This window comes from Anabas testudineus, chromosome 1 (assembly GCF_900324465.2).
Source record: "Anabas testudineus chromosome 1, fAnaTes1.2, whole genome shotgun sequence".
NCBI classification, from domain to species: Eukaryota; Metazoa; Chordata; class Actinopteri; order Anabantiformes; family Anabantidae; genus Anabas; species Anabas testudineus.
The window spans coordinates 8,454,374-8,476,843 of record NC_046610.1 but is presented as its reverse complement, the minus strand read 5'-3'; the positions used below and the strand labels follow the sequence as shown (position 1 = coordinate 8,476,843).

At 40.8% G+C, this 22,470-nt stretch overlaps 1 protein-coding gene across 3 annotated transcripts in view; it reads right to left on the bottom strand.

Moving 5' to 3' along the window:
• Window positions 1-22,470, bottom strand: part of lrba (LPS responsive beige-like anchor protein) — a 160,660-nt gene that overhangs the window by 1,079 nt on the left and 137,111 nt on the right. For 2 of the 3 annotated variants that reach the window (XM_026359540.1, XM_026359538.1), the window contains exons 47-54: window positions 19,505-19,672; window positions 14,101-14,190; window positions 12,243-12,420; window positions 10,994-11,059; window positions 9,306-9,461; window positions 7,203-7,370; window positions 3,588-3,689; window positions 3,204-3,400 (exon numbers count right to left, since the gene is read on the bottom strand). In XM_026359540.1, coding sequence (XP_026215325.1) covers window positions 3,204-3,400; window positions 3,588-3,689; window positions 7,203-7,370; window positions 9,306-9,461; window positions 10,994-11,059; window positions 12,243-12,420; window positions 14,101-14,190; window positions 19,505-19,672 — 1,125 coding nt within the window. The remainder of the gene's footprint in view (window positions 1-3,203; window positions 3,401-3,587; window positions 3,690-7,202; window positions 7,371-9,305; window positions 9,462-10,993; window positions 11,060-12,242; window positions 12,421-14,100; window positions 14,191-19,504; window positions 19,673-22,470) is intronic. The other variant, XM_026359539.1, reaches the window with a different exon arrangement.

The window sequence follows — 22,470 nt, the reverse complement described above, 5'->3', positions numbered from 1 at the left end:
GCAGCTATTCAACCTGGACCCACATGCATAAATTGTCTCCGAATAAGACCGGTACTCTGGGACCAGTTTATCTCTTATGTCAGAGTAAAGTTCATACTGCAAGGTCATGTGATCTGACAAAAGAGGCCGGGGCAGTGCCGCTGTCCTGAGGGGCTTTCTGTACACAGACCCCAACTTGCAACAAAGATGGCTCCCCACAGTGAGACGCAGAGATTTACTTGTTTCATCTGCTTTTCCAGCAAACTGTAGCAGCTGAATGGGCCCCCGGGGAGTCGCATGTACACAAATCAAGTCATGTGTTAGAGTCTATTATGGGCACAGCGCATAGTGGAAGCTGAAACTGAAAAAGGCAGGAGCATCAATCAGCAAGTAACCGTAGCCGATGAAATGACGAGGCAGAATGTGAGTTCTAAAAGCGGCAAATGACACTAATTCAGAGCTTTTCTCATTTGCGGTTTTGTGACACCGAAGTCGGCCGTCTTTCAGCTGCAACTGCTTTGCAGTGATTCAGCAAAAGACACTTCAATCACCAGCAGCATGTGTGTTGAATCAAGCTCATATTAAATGGGAAAATGAAACTTAAACTTCAGTTCTGAAGTCATTTTCAGGAACTTGACTTGGTAAGGAAAACATAAATAACCCTTCACGAGAAGTACACATTGCACTGTGAACGAAAAACTGCAGACTAAATTAAGGGTTTTGTATAAAAAACGTTTTTGGAATTTCCTACCACTCTGAATTAGATGAGCTCTGTTTCTCATTCTCATCGAGCACAAATGTACAACGTGCACGTCAACTCGCATGTGGAGGAGCTCTTAGAAGCAGACATGCAAAATGGACACACAATGATACACTTGCATGCTGGCAGAAGGCCTAGAGAATCAGTCCAGACTAATTGGCAAGTCAGATCATCATCCAAGATGGCCGGGAATGAAGCATGACTGAGCGCAGCGCTGTTTGGATTTGTGGTGCGGGTCGGCTTTGTGTGTACAATAATTGTCGAGTGTATCAACATTTAGAGTTAATCTGACAACAACGATAAAAATAACGACTTTAAGTGAATGACAGTGCAAACTAGTACGTGGGAAAGTGGTGATTCATTAAACCTACAAAAAAAAACTGTGGTACCTTATACTGGAAATATAATTCATACATGGAATGACAAATACACTGACAACATAGAAAACAAGTTAGCAACAGAGCAACAGACATCGACAGACACCCAATAAATTCAAGTCCGGTATTCACTCTCCTTTTAGCTCCAGCCCCAGAGAAAATATCTGGCTGTTTACTCGGCCGTAAGTTCATCACCACGCATGAACTTTGTCTGTCAACTGGTTGATCAAGGTCATGAAACCAAAGCAATGATCTAAAAGAAGCTAAACTGATGATAATTCTTTATGGATTTGTCACCACTTGTGACCCTTTTCAATTTATAGACAAGCCCTTTAATCCATTGCTAATGCACAAATCTTTAATAGTGCAGCTTTCAATTTCATAAACCTGTAAATAAGCAGTCATAGCTGGTTGTTTCTTGTGCATACTGTATTACAGTATAATAAATAAAAAAAGGACTATGAGTACTACAGTATTTACCAGTTACTGTGCTGTAGTCTTGTATTTTGTGTCTCTAATAACTGAGTCCATGACCTTACTTCAGCCCAGCAGGAGGCAGGAGAGCTGGCAGACACGTCAGCCTGAGCAGGTAGGAGGCTATAGACAGACATTATAAATCTGTCCTTTGCCACTGGGCGGTCAAACAAGATGGCTCACGGCTCTGTAGGAGCTAAGATGGCTACCCGGCTTCAGATAACAAAAAATGACTCCAGCAGCAACATATGCACTTTTAATGCCCATATTTCCTACTACTCACAGGGAACAGTGGGTGGATTCTGAGGCTAGGGAAGGTAAAAAGTTAAATTTATGGTGTTGTTAATCCCCCCGTTACATGGATGCAGCGAGGAAAAAAACAGCTGGAATGGTTACACTGGCTGAGTTATACTAGTACTTAAAAGACTGTAATCCATTCAGTATGGCTTCTGTCATTCGATTCTGCTATTAGACCAGGATGCCGACTGTTAGCCTGTCATCTAACCTCTGACTCCAGACCCTTATAAATTCACAGTGCATACATTCACTCTCCTTCTCAGCCTAACTCTCTTTTTCGAAGTGGATACCACAGGCCAGAACAAACACTTATTTATCCTGGAGTCGTACTGTGTTGAGACTCCGGGGGCTAAGAAGATTGATTCTGCTATGTAGTATGTACATGAGTGCACTAAATACTGTTGGAGTCTCGGACCAGAAAGGTGGAGCTAAAAGGGGGGTGAGGTGGGAGGGGGCTGAGACTCTCACCGCCTCACTCCAAGATGTTAGGATTTTCCTAATGCCAACTGACATAGCTGGAATTTACAACAGCAGAGCAGAGCTGACAGGGCTGGCAGTGGCCCACACTGGTCCCAAGTCACAGCAGCACACAGGGAACTCTGGGAAAAATACAAAGCTCTGCACGTATCTACAGCTCCATCAGTTTCTCTTACAATATACAATAAAGAGCTCTGAAACCTACAACCTAACCACTACCTTCTTTCCCAGTGCACTCACTCCGTCTTTATGTGTGCTCATTAATCACAACCTCTACAAGCTATATGTGTTTATATTACATTATATTTTGCGGCTTTGTGTAGGAGCTGGCTGGTTAGGAGTCTGGGCACGAGAGATTTCTTAATAGGAAACAGGCGTGTGGCTGTCTGTCAGAGCTAGCTTACATTTCCCAGGCCAAACCGGAAACAACGGGTCAGGAAACCAAAGGCAGTAGCCGCTATCTTGTGTCACTTTAGCCACAAGGGAGGAAATGTGGGAAATGGGGAATGTGTCGTCCTGTGCTGGAGGGTTGTTAATGGTGCTGGTGTCCAGAGCTGACCACTCCTCTGGAATGTTCTCTACCACTGCCACCGATGCAATTTGACCTGACAACAGGGCGGCGGATCAAAAGGACCATTTCCTCTGGTGTGTGCATGTGAAACGGAATAAAAGAGACGTGAAGCCATAGTTTTCCTCAAGGCAAGCCGACGTTACTCAGATCTCAAATCATAAGAAAGCCTTTAATCAGTAAGAGGAATTCCTATGCTGATGTGGTGCAGACACACATGTGCAGATGCACTTTCACATGCGCGCTCACGCAGAAATGCACATTTCCTCACCTTGATGCTGTCTTCCACCTCCATGTGTCCAAGCAGTTTTCCATTGACACTGAAGAGACAAAACTGTCCTTTGTCGTAATAGACCATACAGTGCCCCTCTGTGGAAGACTGGATGAGGCGGGGCGACGTGCACTGCTCTGGGCCCTCCAGGGTCCGCAGCAGGTCCCCATTCATGGAATGGATCAGACAAGGACCCTCTAGAAACAGATACAATAGGATTAGGTCTGTTAGTAATAGTGTTATCATAATGCAAATATGTCATGTGCTTACAAATACATAGCTAATATTAATGATTTGTTCTGTGTATCTCTGTCAATTCACTGTTTTATGTACAGTAATGTCAACTAATAATCATTAGTTTCACACACAGATAGACAAGCTCACCTTTGCATCCACTGATGACAAGACCCAACTCAGCACACACACTTGCACATGTCACCTCACAGTCATGGCCTGTTAGGATGGCCCGTGGTATGGTAAACTCTGCTTGGAAAAGAAAAACAATATACATCAGTATATTACTCTGAGTAGCAGTAAACGTGTATTTCCACGTTCAGTCACCAGAGGGAGTGGAAACCAAACATTGACCCATTCTTCAAACCAGTGATGGAAGACACAACAATTAAAGAACATTAAAAATAAGATCCAAATGCCAAGAGATTGTTTATTTTACAATGTATGAATATACGGATGTATGTGTTGCACGGCTTGTTGCACAAAGTCAAGCTGCACACACACATTTCTTCTCCCATTCACTCTCCCTTTCCAGCACTTGTCACCCACCGCCTCGTCCTATAGTTAAAACCTTCCCCCCCCTTGCTGCCTTCACTAGATCCAGATGTTTCTGCATTACACAGAGACAAAGCGAGCAGGAGTAAGTTATGGTCCAAGTCATGAAGCTTGTGTGATTTTGTTTTGGTTTGAGCTGTCAGGGCGAGCGACAAAACAAAATCACCTTTTACTTTTTCTGTCTGTCTGCTCAGTCTGTCAGCACATGTACACACAATCACACACATGCATGGGGTTTGGAGTTTCCCGCATTTTTGCATATATTACATGTAATTACTTCTTCAGAGATGTGGATGTGTAGATTTTTTCATCTTACTGTAGCGTGAAAACAAAGGAACTGTGCTGTTTAACAGAGCTATGACATGTAGCTATAGTAGTCTAGTTGCTTACTAAACTAATCTTTTGTTGATGTTAATTATGTCTTTAAAATTAAATTACACAACATAAAACTTCATACAGGTTTCATAATAAGGTTTCATTTTTGTCACAGAAGTGCAGCTACTTTTAAACCTTAATTAGATTTAGCTGATTCTGCAGACTCTACACAGATGATGATCACTAAACTGATCACTGATCACTAAACCTGACTGAAAGGTGGCTCCAGCAATGTTTCACATCAACAAAACTGCAAAAACAGATTATTTTAAATGGATGCCAATTTAAAATAGTACTACTTCTATAGAAATGTATACCCTTTGTCTAATAACATCTAACTTATATTGAATAACTGTGAAGAAACAAACAGAACAAAAATAAAAAAGACTTGCTGCGTACTGATAACTGGTCTCATTTGATTTGATGGTGCTTCAATGTTTTCACTCACTCCATCTAGCTGCCCTGTCCACTCTGAAAATACAAATCAACAACCTCAACATCTACATTTCATTTAGTTACCTGACGTTAATGTCACTAAAAGTTAACTTCTACGGTTCAAGCCTGTGGATTAAAGCATGATGTTGGATTCTGTTCAGAGAAGATCAATAAACCTGATATATTGGTGTATCAGTTAACCTTTTGAGCCACTATGTGCCATTTGGTTTGAATTAGGGCCACATCTTGTGGCAATTTTATACCTATATTTCATAAAAGCTGAGGCAGTGAGGAGGGTATCAACTGTCTACATAAGAGTGGTAAAGGTGTGTGCCTGTGTGTATTTTCCTGCTTTGAAGGAAAATATGATGACAGAAAAACTCTAAATTTATGTGTTGGTGTGTGCATATTAAAATGTTGTGCACCAACTTTTTACACCAGTCATATGTTAACTCATTCATGGTTATTTATAACACATGTTTCAATGGTACAACATTGAACAACTCATATGTGTTTCTACAGATAAAGAAAAATTATTTTCTACAATAATAATGATAATGATGTAACTAATAAATGTCACTCTGGCTGTGACCAGCAGGTGGCAGTGGTGTCTGTAAAATATTTCTGCAGCTACTACACCACCACATGCCTGCTGCAGGAACCAAGTGTGCATAGGTCAGTGTGTACATGTGCATATCAGCCATTCAGAGGCATCTGTGTCAACCTTATGAAGTGTGTAGGATATTTACAGAGCAGTATGCATGAAAAGGAATGTGTGTGTGTGTGTGTGTGTGTGTGTGTGTGTGTGTGTGTGTGTGTGTGTGTGTGTGTGTGTTGAGTAAGCATGCGTTTACCATGCAAGTGCACATGGAGACTTCAGCTTGAAAGCGTTTCATTTTTTGGAAGAGGAATAAAGACAAGTGTGCTGTCTGTATGTATTTTGTGAGTACATCTGACTGAGTGTGTGCGTGCAGCAGGGATTCATGTCTGGGAGAGCCTCCTGCGGTCTGGGGCAATGGAGCATCACATTGTGGTGGTGAGGGGCTGGGACGACGACTGCTTTGTCTGCTCCGCTAGCTACAGCGTGGTAACTGCACTGAGGCAGCTGAGGTTAGGACACACACACACACACACACACACGTACAGCGCATATAGTGTTCATACACTCAGAAGTCATTTAGGCATAAAATAATTCCAATTATCAATCAATATGCAGTTATACTTAAGCTGTGGAGTAAATGAGGTCATTCTTTATGTAAGTTAATTTAAACCTTCCTGTAATCTTGCAACATTCAGTTATATTCAGTAAACAACAACTTGCAGGTTTTACATGTAATGTGCTAAATGTTTTGCTGTATTTTGTTATTTTGTATTTTTCTTCTTTGTTAAGTATCTTTGGATAAAATGATTTATGTAAAAGGTATTATTAAAATAAAAGATGAACAAATGTTTGCAGATGAAATAAAATCTATGTGGCATATCCATCACCCAAGTCGTTCTATTTGTTATAATCTATGTGGATTAAAATTCAAGCACTCACAAATAGAAATAGGCAACTAAATGTTGTGTTTGTCCCCATTTTTTCTTTATAAAATGTTTAAAAATTCCTATGAATTAACTTGTGGGAATAAACATTTTACTTGATTCTCACATCAGAGTACATCAGTGACAATCATCTATGATCTGTTCCCTGACTCAAAAAACAATGTGGCTTATTAACCAAATCACAATTTGTCGTAAATTTCAGACCATTTGTAATGGATCACTTAACAACATGTAGCCCAATCTAAGCTGACCAAATTAGCACCGAGCAGGCTAAGGTCTGAGCAATGTGTGTGTGATGCTTTGATCATAGCTAATGCCATATGTTATGGTAACGTAAGGGAGGCCCATGACATTTTTCACTTTTATCGACTGGTGTGACCTTGTGGCCCTCGGATGGTGGTGAACTTTCATGTGCTGGCCAACGATCCCCAACATCACAGTTAACATCTTCAAATGGCCCTCACTTTCACTCACATTAAAGACAGATTCTCTCTCTCTCTCTCGCTCTCTCTCTCTCTCTCTCTCTCTCTCACACACACACACACACACACACACACACACACACACACACACAAAATTTGGTCTCACTGAAACACACACATACACAATCTCCAACACATTATAGAAAGCTGTTCCTGGTGTGACAGTGCTGCGAAATCCAATCTGTATGCAGCAGGTTTGGCCTGGTCAGACGAAGCTAGTTGTTACTTTGCAGAGGGAGGCCGTAAATCACACAGTCACATCTGTCTGCGAGAGTGAACACTCAGAGAACACTCGTGTGTGTGTGTGTGTGTGTGTGTGTGTGTGTGTGCGTGTGTGTGCTCACATTGCGGGCTGTTTTTTTTGTGTACTTACTGCCTGGGCTCTCCCCAATGCTGCTGTGCTTTCCGTTCCAGTACCACAGCAGCAGGGTGGCATCTCTGGAGCCTGACAGAACGTAGCAGTCTCCTCCGATGTACGACTCGGAGCAAGCCAGACATGTTACGACATCCCGATGCCCAAACACTATCTGAGTTAGTTTGCCTGTAAAAGCAAAAGTATAAACACACACACACGTTCCTAAGAATCAATATTCTTTCATTTGTAAGAAAGAAAGAAAACGTCGACTAATAAATGCATTACAACATTTGAACATTATAGAAGATATGTTCGTAATACATTCTTTAATACTGCACTTTAATTACAAATATGAATATGAATAATTGCTAGATGTAGTTATTTTTAACTCCCCACTATGTGTTTGCTCATCATGTCTGCTTGGCTAATTGTTCTACAAGATTAGAATTCTACTAATTCCCAGACAAGAATAAATATTTGTTTCAAATCTGTGCCTATGAGCGTGTGTGTGTGTGTGTGTGTGTGTGTGTGTGTGTGTGTGTGTGTGTGTGTGTCTATGTGTGCATGTGTATGCCCCTGCACATGTAGTGAGCTCCATGTGTGTATATATAAAGAGGCTAATTGCTGTCAGATTTCCAGACCACAACTCCACTGTCTAGCTGTCTAATACTCATTATGCTCCTCAAAGTGTGACCTCTGCAGTCAAACAGTGGATAGTTTGCAACACATGACATTTCTGTCTCGGTGTCAAAATCACTGTCCATTGGATAATTAAGCTGTATCTCAAAGAAAAGAGGATTATTATTACGAAACTGGGTGGGTCACTGACAAATCTTGCAAAGGAGAACAGAGACATCAAACATGTGAAATGTTTGACATCTTTATAAACAGTGAAAATAAGTAATGATGGCTGCAGAAGTAATGGCTACCATGCACCTTATATTGAACACTCATCTGCTCACACACACTTGCACGCGCACGGACAAATTAAATTGGATGTGTGTGCACACAGGCGTACGAGGCTATGCGTTTTGTGCACGTGTACCAATCAAGTCTTGTAATTGATAAAATCCCTCAGTTCTTTAACCTGGGGGCTTTAGGGACCTTGGTGGCAGCTGTTGAGCTTGTGCGATTAAACTGTGTTCACGTTCCAGCCGTACACCCCGGTGGCAGCCACACAATAGAGCTATCTCTGTGCTCCCGTCCCTCCTTCCCTCCCTCCTCTATTAAACACAGGGAGGGCCTGGCCTGTAGAAATTGAATCAGAGTCTGTTGTATAGATGTATGCAAGATTCTGAATGGGGCTGGGGAGAAGAGTTGAGGAGCGAGCTACAGAGATGAAGCTTCAGACAGTTTCATTTAGGACCCCTGACCTGATGGCGTCCGTGTCTGTGTGTGTATGTGTGCTCGTATTACCTTTGTGAAATGTTGTGGGGAGAAATCAGTTTACACAGTCACATTGTGGGGATACAGCCTTCTTTTTAGAGACAAAAGGGTCACTATAAAATAAATATAGGTTTTAGGGTGAAGGATTGGTTTTAAGTTTAGCATTAGATTAGGTTTACGCTCATGTTAGGCAAGTTTTAGTTAAGGTTACTATAAGAAAATGAATATGTCAATTTAACGTCATATGAAGAGCTTCAAACACTAAACACTTCTTAGTCTAAGTCAGTACGTCCAAATATTCAGTGTCACTTTTAAAGACCGAACACTACATCTAAATTTGTTCTATGAAAGCTGGCAAAACATAAGAAGAAGAGAAAATAAAAAGAGCCCTTAATTGTATAATTTTATAACTATTGCACTGGAGCAGCTACAATACAGAACAGTGCAGTAGAGCAAACATCTGTGGCATAACAAATAAGTAAGAAACAGACTGTTATTTACTGAATTTGTGTTGTAAAGGCTACTAGCAGCTGCAGTGTTGCATGATGGAATAGAAGAACCTATGTAGTTTTAATTTTATTTTTTCCATTGCTAGTAATGCATTAAGTGTTTTCTTGGGGGGTCATTTACTTTAAAGATATTAATCATTTTAATGTGTTTAACAATCAGTATTTAATCCCAATCAGAAATATATTGCGTTTATAGAGAAATCATCAATCATTCATTAACTAGTACCTGAGTCAGTGGAGTAAACCCGGAAGCTCTTGTCCCAGAAGCCACACAGAAGAATGAAGCGGTTGTCGGCTGTAATGATAAAACACTGCGAGCTGATGTGAATACTCTGGTCCAGCAGATCTGAGATCTGACGACGATGAGTCCCCATGTTACTGGCTAGAGAAAAAAAAAAAGCAAATAATAGAAAAGTATTATTATTTTTTTACATATTACTATAAACCAGCTTCACTGATTACTGAAAGAACTTATACCCCCATAGTTTGTGGAAGAACACATAAAACATCCTAGATGTTAAGTTTTCGGGACTTCACCTCTTTCACAAGAGTCTAAGAGTGAACAACAATAGTGCAAATAGTCTTCACAAAATACGACCACCACTCAAGGAAGAACACATGTTGTAAATTCATCTTGGCTGGACAGTTTAGCCACTGGTTGGTTGGGAAGCACATTTATTGACATTCTCTCTTCCGTATGTGGTACAGTATATTTGTTAAAGAGATTTGTCCACTGTGAAGTATTTCTTATTTGAAACGGGCAAAACAGTGTTGGGGAAGATTGTTTAGTATAGAAACTCCAGATCCAGGTTCAGATCCAGGTCCAGAACACCTACTACAACTAAAACCTACTATTTCAACCCATTTTGAACATTTCCCAAAGCCACAGTTGGCCCCGTACACATCCTAAGTTTATTGTGCTTAGGCCAAGGTCCTCCTGGAATGCAAACCCTGTAAATATATTACTGACTCTACCACCTCCAAAACACAACATACACTCCCACATAGGGGGAAACCAATATCTTATCTATAATGCACAGAAGTGCATTAAAGATTTAAAGGATAAAGTGAAAATGCTCATTGAGAACTAACATTCCCTGAATATATAGTTCAGAGTACAGAGGGGAGAGAGAGAGAGAACAATACTATACATTCAGATAGAGATGAATATGCAAGACTAAACCCTGTTTATTATCAGTAGTCAAGTGTTAGAATAAAAACTGTGTGAACTGGTGAACTGATGAGGCTGAGAGTGACCGCAGCATTCACAGAGAAAGAACAGCCCCCCTCGCAGATGTACATGTGATTATGAGAGGCTGCAGGAAAGCAATGGAGGCGAAGGCGGGAGCAGATAGAAGTGGTTTGTCTCTCCCTGCTCCACCAGTGCATCCCATACATCACTGCAGCGCGGCACTCTTCTCCTGCTCATCAACAAGTCGTGAAGGATGAGAGGCGCCCATATTGTCCTGACAGCCGTCCGCCGTGCATTCTCAATCACACATTATTACCACATTCATATTCATTTCCATTGACACGCGTCCTTTCCCTCCACTCAAATTAAACCAAAGAGGATGCAGAAAGGGAGGGAGGGAAGGGACGATGAGAGGGAGAAAGAGGGGGAGTTGATGATGAAATGCCGGCCTAGGCCACAGCTCATTGCATTCCAATTTGCATGCAAATGGTTTAGTGTGAGAACAGGGTCTATATCATGAGGAGCGAACTGGGGCAGAGGCTGAGAAACAACTCTAATCTACTGTCCAGGGACACTAAACTGCAGACTGTCATGAGTCACCAAGATTGTGTTCATACACAAAAACCACTGAAAAAAATCTTATTTTATGGATACATATATACATTTAATCGAAGTGCTGTATATGTGTGTCGATTCCTTTACAGTCATAAATGACAATGTACCTATCAGAGGGTCAATTTCCACAGGAAGTTGGTACTGCTGGTCCTGCACCGTTGAGCTCTGATGACCTGACAGAGAAGAAGACAGATTGGATTAATATTGTAATCATGTGACCTTGCGAAGCAGACAATGGATTTCAGTTCATTATAAAATTATAACCATAAAGTCTGTGTGTCACCTCCTGCCCCATAAGCTACCAAGGCCATACACACAATGACTCCTTATGCTAATCATATGCAACAAAATGCATTTTATTGCATAACCAAGTCACTTTAGCTCTTAACAGCTCTTATTTTAGGCAAGTGACTCAAAATATAGTACTGTTAGACTTTTCTTTATCCCGGACAAAGCTTGCAACATATTTTTCATTATTTATTGATCAACCGACCAATTGTTCAGACTATAAAATGTGTAAATATGGTAAAAATGGTTTGTTTTTACTGAGTTCATACTGATTTAATATAGACACTAAAAAGTCGTTTTGATTCATGTCATTGCTCTGAGTAGGACTATGATCATCATCGGTTAATCCTACAATTGCGGTTGTGATTAACACAGTCCACACCTAATAATAATATATCACTAAATCATATTTTCTTTTACACCATGTTGCTTCCAGCATTCTCATTAAACAAAGTTTCAGTCATTCTTAGTTTTTGTTGTTGCCACAGATCCTAGTCCTTCACTTGAAAACAAGTTTGAATCTGCATAATTTTTCTCTTTTATCTAGTCAAACAGCAACTTGAGAAATCCAGTAAATTCCACTCATTATGTTTATCGTGCCAGTTCACTTCACCAATGAGATTTATCGCCTGGTCTATGATACACGTCTAGTGAAAACTCATCAGTCTTCATCTTCATAAATTCATAGATATCAAATTTAATGTTTCTTCCAGGGTGGGATAGGTTTTGTGGAGACAGTGGCTGATATATGGAGGCGGACGTGAGACCTAATGCTGGCTGCTGCATGTGTCACATTTGATCCTGCTATCCTGCAGACACAGTCAACCATCTCCCAAATCAATGTCCATCCGTTGGAGATGAGACAGGTCAATTCTCAGATAAATTAGACATTAAGAACAGAAGACAGCAATGAACTAAGGAAATATGAAAATCCTGTGGTTGTCTTTAGCTGCCTAAAATACCAATCAGGTTAATCTGATGCAGAATTACAGAGGCATAAAATCACTGCATAGATTTACCAAAAACATCCTAATAAACAGTAAATGTGCGCAGACATAAATTTCTCACCTGTCAGTCCGTGCCACTTGTTGACTGCAAACAGGCGGTTGGCAGTGACTGTGATAATGGCAGGTGATGTCAGACCTGACTGAGTGTTGGCTGCTACATGGGTCACTGGAGAGTTCGATGGGAACTTTAGCACCATAATAACATCCTGCTGCATCTGCTCCGTAAACATCAGCGGCGTCTGCAGGAGAAGATACTGTTCAGGCCCCCAGGACGGACAACAGGACGCAGGGAGAAGAGAGAAAAGAGTCGAGATATAGAGCAGCAGACAGAGGGTGAATCAAAAAGATGAGGGAAGCAGCCGCAGTCGGTATTAGCGAGGAAAACAACAGAGGGAAAGGGATGAAAGAGAAGGAAAGACAAAAGTTAGGAAGCTTGAGCAGCATAGTAGTAAGCGGTATTTAAGCAGCACACATAAGCTAGGAAAGAAGTTGGTAAAGGAAAGGCAAAAATATTGAGGAGACATTTCTGGAAAAATAATTCTCAAAGGAATCTCAGATACGGGAATTATTTTATAACTCATTCTAAATGTTTGCAGTATTTTTAGTGAGGAATTGATGAATAAAAACTGAGCATTTGGTACAATTTAATGTTAAGAAACTGAAAAGACCATTTTTGGCTGTTTGCTTTAAATTGTTGTTTGAGCACAACTTCAGAGATTTTTCAATGCATGCTGATCAAGTATAAAATATAAATGAAAAAAAGAAATTTAAAGAAAGTTCAACTTCAAAACAGTGATTTAACTGACCTATCAAACCGTTTCCTTTGGTTAGACAGGTGCTTATATAGAGACATTTACAGAGTGTTTGTACTAAGCAGCTCTAACACAGAACCATTTTCCTCTTTGCGTGTAAAGAAGAGAAACATCAGTGTTTAACATCAGGAACAGACCTGAGTAAATCCGGTGTGTCTGACAGCTAACCAGACGCACTGACAGTATCATTACCACCAGCATGGGCAGATGCCGACACTCTGACAACACACTCGCATGAGAGACAATGGAGGAAAAGCAAAGAGCAAGAAGAAAAGCAACGAGAACGAGTGTTTAGAAGGAATAGAGAACTGCAGGGAGGGCTACAAATGTGTTTGAATAATGGCGTATGAATATTATGTTTTAAAACTATATATGGTGGAGTAAAAATAAAAACACGTCACAGGAATTTGCCCATACAGTTAGCGAAGCAGATTCAAAGCACTCATCAGAGTTTGTGTCTGTGTGTACATGTGTGTGCTGGGTGGTGGTCTACAGCCAGCTGTCAGCGCCACAGGGACACCACACTAATAGGGACTCATGGGGCCTTGGTCCATCACAAGCAGGCGCACTGACTGCACTCTTTGGCCCTTAAAAAGCCGTCACTTCAGAAACGCTGCTCATTGCTCTCCCTCACTGATCTCCTCGGCTTCCAGCTCAGGAGGAAAATCTGGCTCAGACCCAGGTTTCCAGTGAGAAGCTGTGTCTTTCCCTTTTTCCCTGCAAACCTTTTGCTAAACACGCATGCACAAAAATGCTTGTGATCATTCCCCCTCCACAAACACCTCACTAACGATGAGAGAGGAGATGGCTTCAAACCCAAGACTTTATTTATCCACAAGTGCACACTGAGAAAAACAGAATGTGAAGTAAATGGACGTTGAAAAGAATTAGTTTAAAAATTAAGACTGATGTGAAGCAAAGCCAGAGATCCAACATCAGGACAGAGCAGAAATTTAGAGACTACATTAAACCGAATCACAGCGGTTGAAGTTGTATCTATGTTGGCTACTGACCGACTGTAGTATCATTGCCTGAGGTATATTGTGTGTGTGTGTGTGTGTGTGTTTAAAGAATCTCTGTTGGCATTTACGTGTGTGCACTACTCACCACTTGCATGGCTGAGCTCCTGGGTGGGTGTGGCTCGATGAGCAACTGGCAGGGGGTCTGTCCAAAACTCCTAATCTGAGACTCTACAGCCTGAAGAGACAGAAAGAGAACAAAGACAAAAATACATTTATATTTGTTCCATTTCAATTTTCATTAATGTGCCACAGATTCGCAAATGATTACAAAAAGATAAATTAATGCAACACCTAATACAACAAGGGGAAACATACTTTGATACGTATAAACATACCATATAGCAGACTCATACACTCACACACACACCCACACACACCAATTTATCCTCCACAACCACACACAGAATCAAAGGAGGGCTGGGACAGGCGGGCTTGTAGCCTGGTTAGGTGGTGTTAATGAAGAGGTATAGGACCATAAATGTCAGAGCAGACGCCGGCCGAGCAACCTCTGGACATCATCACACAGCTCACCGTCAGGCCAACTAGCCGGAGAGGGAACACGCACCCCCAGTGGATAGATGTTCATGCCAGTGTAAAGAAGATTGTTGTTTTTAGTCACAAATTAATCTTTTTATATATTTTGATTAATTGTTTTTTTTCTATAAAGATCAGAAACTGCTGTAAAAACATAATAGAAAAAAATGACAAATCCCAATCAAACAATAATGAGGTTTAAAATATTATAATCATCCAATTTCTGAAATGGAAAATTTGTGTTGATTAAATAATAGGTGAACCAAGTAATTGTTACAGCTGTGCTATTATTATCATCTGACATGATCTTTACCAGATACCAGACCAATCTTCTATATAAGAAAAGAAAACAAGACAGTATCTATTATTTAAAAAAATTGAAACAAAAAGTGAAAAACAAAGTAGAAAACAAAGAAGAGACTCAGTGGAAGTTTGTTTAACATCATTAAGCAGAAACTGCACGGAGTAAGAAAATCTATCATGCGAGACAGACAAAGCATGATAGATGGTTTATAAAAGGGACAAGCACAGAGAAAGTGGCCAACACAAAATTATGACAGAGCTGTCAGTTTGTTGGTGTGCACTGTGACTGGCTGTGTGGGAGTGACAGCATGTGTGTGTAGGTTGTGTTGTTTGAGCTCAACTTGGCTAGGCCTGTGAGAATGAGCTCATGGTTGAAGCCTGCATATGGTATTTCCATGAGAAAAGCTTTGGGAAGTTAGGTCTGCTCATTCACATTGTCTGAAACTAACTGGAGACCAGAGACGTAGAGAAAGATTAACCTCAGGTGTTCCCAGAATCACATGTCACTTTTTAAATTCTCACTAATGATCTTTTTTTTCTTATGTCTGCAGAATAAAAAGCTGAAGTTGCCTATACAAGACAAGTACTATATTCACCACCACCACCACCACTACTAGCATTATATTCTAAAACATGGTAGATGATATTGGCAGGTAAAACAGAAAACTGAATTTAAAGCCCATGTTTTACAGCATGACATAATTAATAGCTTCTCTTTAAAAGAGTAGCAGCTATTAGGCAATGTGTGTAGTTTGGTACTGGCTCAACAGACTGGAAACTTTAAGAAAGGATTTTAAAACTGTCTCCATGTTAGCAGGAGTGTGTGTGTGGGTTTATGTTGATGCCAAAACTCTATTTAAACTATGCTGACTTGATCGTTGACCTGTATGTGTGCAAGCATGCCAGATCTGAAAAAAACATTTCCACAGTCAACACGTTTACATATTAAAACTGGATTTTAAATATAGATTCCCTGTTAGCACATTGCTATCAAAGATCAAAAATCCTCTAAACATGATCAAGACTGATGATGACAGACAAAGTTACCATTCTCCATTTTAGTACTCCTGTTAGAGAGGACATCAGTGCATCATTCAAGGTCAAAGTGCCTGCCTTCTCCTCTGCCTATAGAGTGGAGCATTTTGCTTAAGCTAATGTGTAGAAGAGACCCCTCAAAGCCACTCAACCTATCTTCATTAGGTTCTGCTCTGACATTTATGAGGCTGCGGTACGTTGGAAAGTGGCTGAGTCTAGGTCAGCATGTCCTCTCCCTATATGCCAATGCAATGCTCAGGTGATTATATGAGGAGCCATCCACAAGGCCAATCTCTTTTGAGGGCACTGGCCCATGTCTGATGAAGGTTTTCTATATTCTATACATTTAAATGGCTGAGACGCCCTCGGCTCAGATGTCACAGCCTGCTCTTTGATTTACTCAGCCACTTGACAAGATGGATCTCCATGTAAAACATGCAGCTTTTATGCAAATCTACCCAAAACAGTCACTCTATGAATAGAACAAACAGAATAAATACAACGGCCTTGTATTACTGACAAGTTGTCTTGGAGGATATTTTTGATCTCTGCCTTTAGATGGCTTAAATAAATAAACAAATACAGTAACAGCGCAAGGAAAATAAGCCAGTGGGCTTTGTGTTTGTTGAGCGACATTGTCTGAGTGTCAAAGCAGGTTCACTCGTGTGGGTATATTTCCCGTCTTCTGCCGAATTACGCAAATGCTGTACAATTCAGACAGGGCTCTGTGTTTTGTCGCTGGTGCAAGAGGCTGTGGGATTTTCCATAATCACATGTGAAAGAGGGGAAGCCCTGTACATCGATGAGAAGGCAACACAGGGTGTGTTTTTCCTTATTCACTGAGAAGCAACACAGATGTGCATACATGCCATTCACAAGGGAGCACACACGAACACGTAAATGCATCTGCACAGTTCCCTTACAGAGTGTGAGAGGGTAAAGTTTTGACTTGTGCCAGAGGCAGGACAGGAAGTAATCATGGTTTTGAAAAACACAGCAGTGGTCTCCGCAGCATTCCCTAATCTGTGCTGAGATATTCCAAACTCTCTCCCAGAACAGAAAGGCACACATAAACACGCAGCCGTGTGCATTTATGCTGATGAGCATACATAAATATACAAAGCTATACACATACCAATGAATGCATGTATACACACAATGTGTATGTATAAACATATCAAGGTATGATCCATACATATTTCTGGATTCTATGTGTTTTTGTGTGTGTGAGGTTGGTTGGTTGGCGGTTGGGAGCTCGCAGCTGCTAAACACTACGGCAAAAACACAGAATCAGCCAACCCAGTCCACTACCTTTTCTGATCCAAACACACCCACACACACCCTGTGACCTATCTCCCTGACACTGAACAGCCCCGGGGCCTGTCCTAATGTGGCCTAACCTGGCCCAGACCACAGCTCACGCTGAAGCAGTTGTCACTCAGTAATGTTACACTCTAGGGATACTTTCAGACCCAAAGCCCTCAGTCTCAAAGCTTATGAGCCCTCAGCCACCCCCAACGTCCCTGAATGACAAGGCCCAGACGTGGAACTCCGTTTCCACGTTCTGCTCAGACAGGGCACGTTTCCTTCCATACAAACATAGTTAAAGGAGAGCCTTGGCTTAGCTCACAGGGATAACACTACTTTGGTTTATTTAACTAATTAAAGTGCACAGACTGAGGGTGTACACAGGTTGGACACAGCATCAGAGGGGGAAGAGGACAAGGAAACAAACTTTTTTCATCTCTAGGGAGTGAAACAAGCATTGTTGCTTTATTCACATTTAATAATGCAGCAAAGCCTCTGAAAACATAAATGTTTAATATGTAATTCTAGTGCGTTTGGAAAATTATTGTAACAAAAAGGAAAATAAGTTTTTCTATATAATTTAATGCCACAGCATTTTCTTTTATTTGTGCTATAAAGCAATGCAGCTGCTGAGGCGCCAGTTCTCATTCATTTCAGTTAATTTACTATGAAAACAATATCGTCAAAACAACTATTTAATCCTGGTTGACAGTGAAACACACATAGCATCATGTATACATTAAAAAACAAACAACCAAACAAACAGATATGACATATCCGAAACCTCCATTTATGCAGCCACAACGATGGAGGAGGTACTCGTCTAATGCCACTCAAAACACATGCACCTGCCTCTGATAGCATCCTGTATGTGTGTGGATTTATCATTCACAGTCTCTGGCAGAAACAGTGAAGTGTTAGTGATCCAATTTTGTGGTACGTGTGCATTAACCAGAAGAATGGGTAATGGGCTTGGGCTGAGGAAATGACCGGTGCAACCTAGTAATGAATCTACATGTGTGTGAGCGTGTGCCTGTGTGTGTGTGCAGCCAAAGGCCAAAGCACATCTGGATGGGAATTAGGATGAATGAGGTGATAAATCAAGGATCTACCTCTGGTGCATATGATGGTCTAGTCACTGAGCATGAAGGGCAGCAGAATAGTGGAGGCAAAAGGCCTTTCAGTTCTTTGATATACACTAATCTGATCTCCATCTCTACCATGGTGCTATGAGGACCTTAAAGAATCATTCTGGTTTATTACAGAAGATGAGTCTTGTTTTTATTGTTTTGTCCATCACTCCTGTTGGCTTTGATAACATTGTACTGAACAAGGCAACATAACTACAAATTCAGATGTGTCAAGAAACATGAGTAGTCACACAATGAGACAAATCCCTGGTATGGTCAATTTCAGTTGAAACCTTTAAAATGATGTGGTTAAACCATCAGATCTTCTGATCGCCCAAGTTTTTTGCTCTCTTTTTGTACTGCTGTTTCCAAAACCCAGAAATTACCTTGGTAAGCACAGTATTTTCAAAACCAAAGGAAATAAGGATCAAACCTGTAAAAATAAGACTAAAGCTGTGATCAACTGAAATCATCATTTAAGAGAAACACAGTACAAATCCCAGTAACTATGCTTTCACGTTAAAAAAAGGACACGTGCCATTTTTGGTAGTACAACTTAAATGTCAAAATGGCTGATGGGAGTAGAGTCAATTGGCGGCTGCTGCTGCTGCTGCTGGCTGGCGGCCCTTTTACAGCAGATTGGTGTAGTTGTCAGGCCAGTGTTTGGCTGTGGGCAAGCTAGCAGTGTTTTTCTTTTGAGCACTGTGTTTTGTGTGGATGTTTTCGAACAGGCCAGCGTAGCTTGGGTGCAAAGCAGTTCAAAGTGAGTGGAATGAATAATAAATGAAAGCCAAGGCGGACGTTTTAAGGCGTTAAAGTGGAACACTTCGTGGAGTGCTTTCAGAAGTATCACACTGGGGGAAAGGCTTTGCTCAGCAATACCTGCCAGGAGATTGTGAGTTTAGCTCTCTCATGCCATTCTACAACCAATTTAACATCGCTAATGGCATCAAAAATTTCCCTGCAATACAGGTGCAGAGAATGGAGATATGCTTTTATAATACAGTGAGATTAAGCATCCATTTCAGAGTGCTAATACTCAAGTGTACTTACTGTAATATCACATTTTCTCTTTACTCAGCACAAACTGTCAAGTGGGCTTAATCAGCCGTGCAGTACATGAAAGTGTATTAAAATGTGGGTGTACATGCATGTATTTGTAACATCAAGCAGCCTCACCTCTCTGAGCATGGGGTCACTGATGGAGCTGAGGTTGACTGCGCCTTCGTAAGTCAGATAATAGAAAACATTGAGGGCTCTGGCAGCTTCAGGTCCCTGCTGCTTGTAGCCAAAGATTAGATCGATCCACTGGTGGAGCTGGCAGGACACAAACTCGCTCTCAAGAGCCTGTAAATGGAGAAGAGAGCAGAGGATTATGAGTATTGTAAAAGTCAACAGATGCATGCTGCTTATGGACCATACTCTAACCAAATGCTACTCCCCAAACATGTACCTCATCCCATTACTGAACAGCAGTTATCACTAATGCCTCTGAAAGATGAATTCCACCGAGAAAATAGAATTTCCTTCTAATTGTTCTTGTGACAGAATCTGCCAATGATTTCCATAATGAGAAAAAAGCTCAGTAAATCCATATCTGATCATATGGGAGCATCTAAACATCAGAAGTGTTGTAGTTCATTAGGGAGTCATTTCAGCTTCTGTCTTTGTTCTTTTCTCTGCTGAATGTGGGCGGATAAGTGCACCATGTTGCTCTTATGTAAACGTCTCTGCATCGCCATAACACTGAGATACTAGCCGTTTTCTCTCCTCATTAGCTGGCAAAGGAGGGAAAAACATTTATGGTTTCCTCATAAAAACAGGCAATTGTGTTAATTTGTGTAAAGCTGTCGGCTCACAAAAGCCCTCTAAACACGACCAAATTACAATGAGGCAGCTCTTGATTGTCATTGCTGCCTTGTGTCACATTAATTTGTGACAAAACATTAGCCTGTGCTACACTTAAATGGCAATTTATATCATTTAAATTTTTACTGCGCAGACCAGCGCATCCCTCACTTAAATGTGACTTTCTGACAGCTCATTCTGCATCTAATTCCTCCCTACTCTCTTAATTACAACTTTCAATCAGGGAGGACAGCATGGGTGTGAAGTGGGGACTGTGTGCGGTTAAGGAACAATGATGATTTCACTGCAACTTGATTACTGAGTAAATGTTTGTTGCTGTCACAAATTCCATAATCTGAACTGATGTGAAGATGAACAGTGTGTTGATAATATTGACTCACATGGTTGGTTTCTAAGAGACGACAGATATAAAATCGTATCAATACCAGTGCATATATGCAAACTATACCGTTACCTAGTGCTGAGCATTGCTTCTTATTACCAACAATGTAGAACCATGTAGGAGGAGCACAGGTACAGGGAGGCTACTGGAAATATAAAATGATTAGTTCTGATAGCTGTGTATTGTGTCCATGATAACAGACATGACTATTAGTCTATGTGAAGAGGAAAATAAACATGGCTGTCATAAAGGTTTTTTTGGCGTGTGTAAAACGAATCTGTGTCTACTGTAAGTTTATGATTACACACATAGGTATTTTGGACAATTCTCCACTTAGCTGCTGTGTACTTGACAAAATTAACAGATGGACAGACAGTCTGTTCTTTCCACTTTGTGTGACTCACTTGACAACATTTTCTGTTAATGGGTTGAACTATGGTTGCTAACACCAAAACAAAACAAATCTAACCCTAAGTATTAAGATAAAACAGAACATCCCATGAGTCTGACGCAGTCTAGACTCCATGTCTATCTGTCCTTCTGGCAACAGCATATCCACGGCATGTTAGTGTGTTTAAAGGATTGTGTCACAAGGCAATCCTTTTTATTAATGTTACACTATAAGCCAGGGAACCCCTATTTATTCAAACTCACTTTAATAGAAGGCAGAGTTGGTTTCAATTATATGTGTGCATGTGTGTGAGAAAGAGATCAGTTCTTCATGCGTTAGGGCTGACCTCTGACAGTCCCTTCTCCCCTATTTCTAAAACTAAAGCAGGGTCTGATGGGCATTTAATGTGCACTGCAATCTACTGTCAATCAGTGTGAGGAAACAAAGAGCAGCCGTGTTATTGCAGCTCTCTCTCCAGAGGCCCACCTTTATGGAAATCACTCTCATGTACAAGTTGGAGAGGGAGAGAGACAAAAAAAACGAAAGTGTGTATTATGTGTGCCTGAGCTGTGTTGGCGTTGGCACTGGTTGAGTATTATTGTATTTACTTCATCTGTAACCATCTGTATGATAAAAGGCTCAGCGGTTCACTATGACTGAAGTCTAGGTGTGGGAATTTAACTTTAGCAGACTTTCAGAGATTCAAATAATATCTGCTTTTGGGGATTCAGTGAAGTACCTTGATCTAGTCTCTTCAAAGCTCTTTTAAAAACAGTATAATGTCCCCACGCCACTCACTCCAGAGAACAAGACATACAGAAGGCAGAAATGACAGATCTTGTATAGTAATAAAGAATTATTCTGGTGGCGTCAATTTATACAAACCACAAGATCCTACTAGTCAGACCATCATGTATAGCCAAACCATAATATGACTGATTCTTTTGTCATTCATATTTTTGTCAAAGAAATAACACAGAATGAGCCGTACTACACCCATTGATGTGTCCCTTTTACTATGCTCAACACTGAAATTTAAATTATCTGTTTTTATCTGCTTTTAATTATTTAACTTTGTTAACTCACTCGCACTACGTGAACAGAACTATACAGTAGTAATGTAATCTCAATGATACAGGTGTGGAAGTTGTGGACAAAATCAAACTCCAGGAATAGTAATATATTACAATGTACAATGCAAGAAAAAAAAAATGCGTGTATTGATAACCCACTAACAACGTGCCAGATGAGCAGGTGTGGAAATGTCTCCTAATGTAGTGCCACACTGTGCAAACAGTTGAGCAGAAGGTTGGGGCAGATAGCAGATTCCTGAGGTGGGATCTGGTGCCACTTCAGGAGAACCAGCTAGGATTATTGATGGGCCAATTAGCAGCCAGTGTATGTGTCATCTCCACCCACTGGGGACTCTCTGATAATTAATGAATAATTTAGCATGCCTTTATGTAAATGCTGATAGGGGGTAGAAATCATTGGAATCCCACA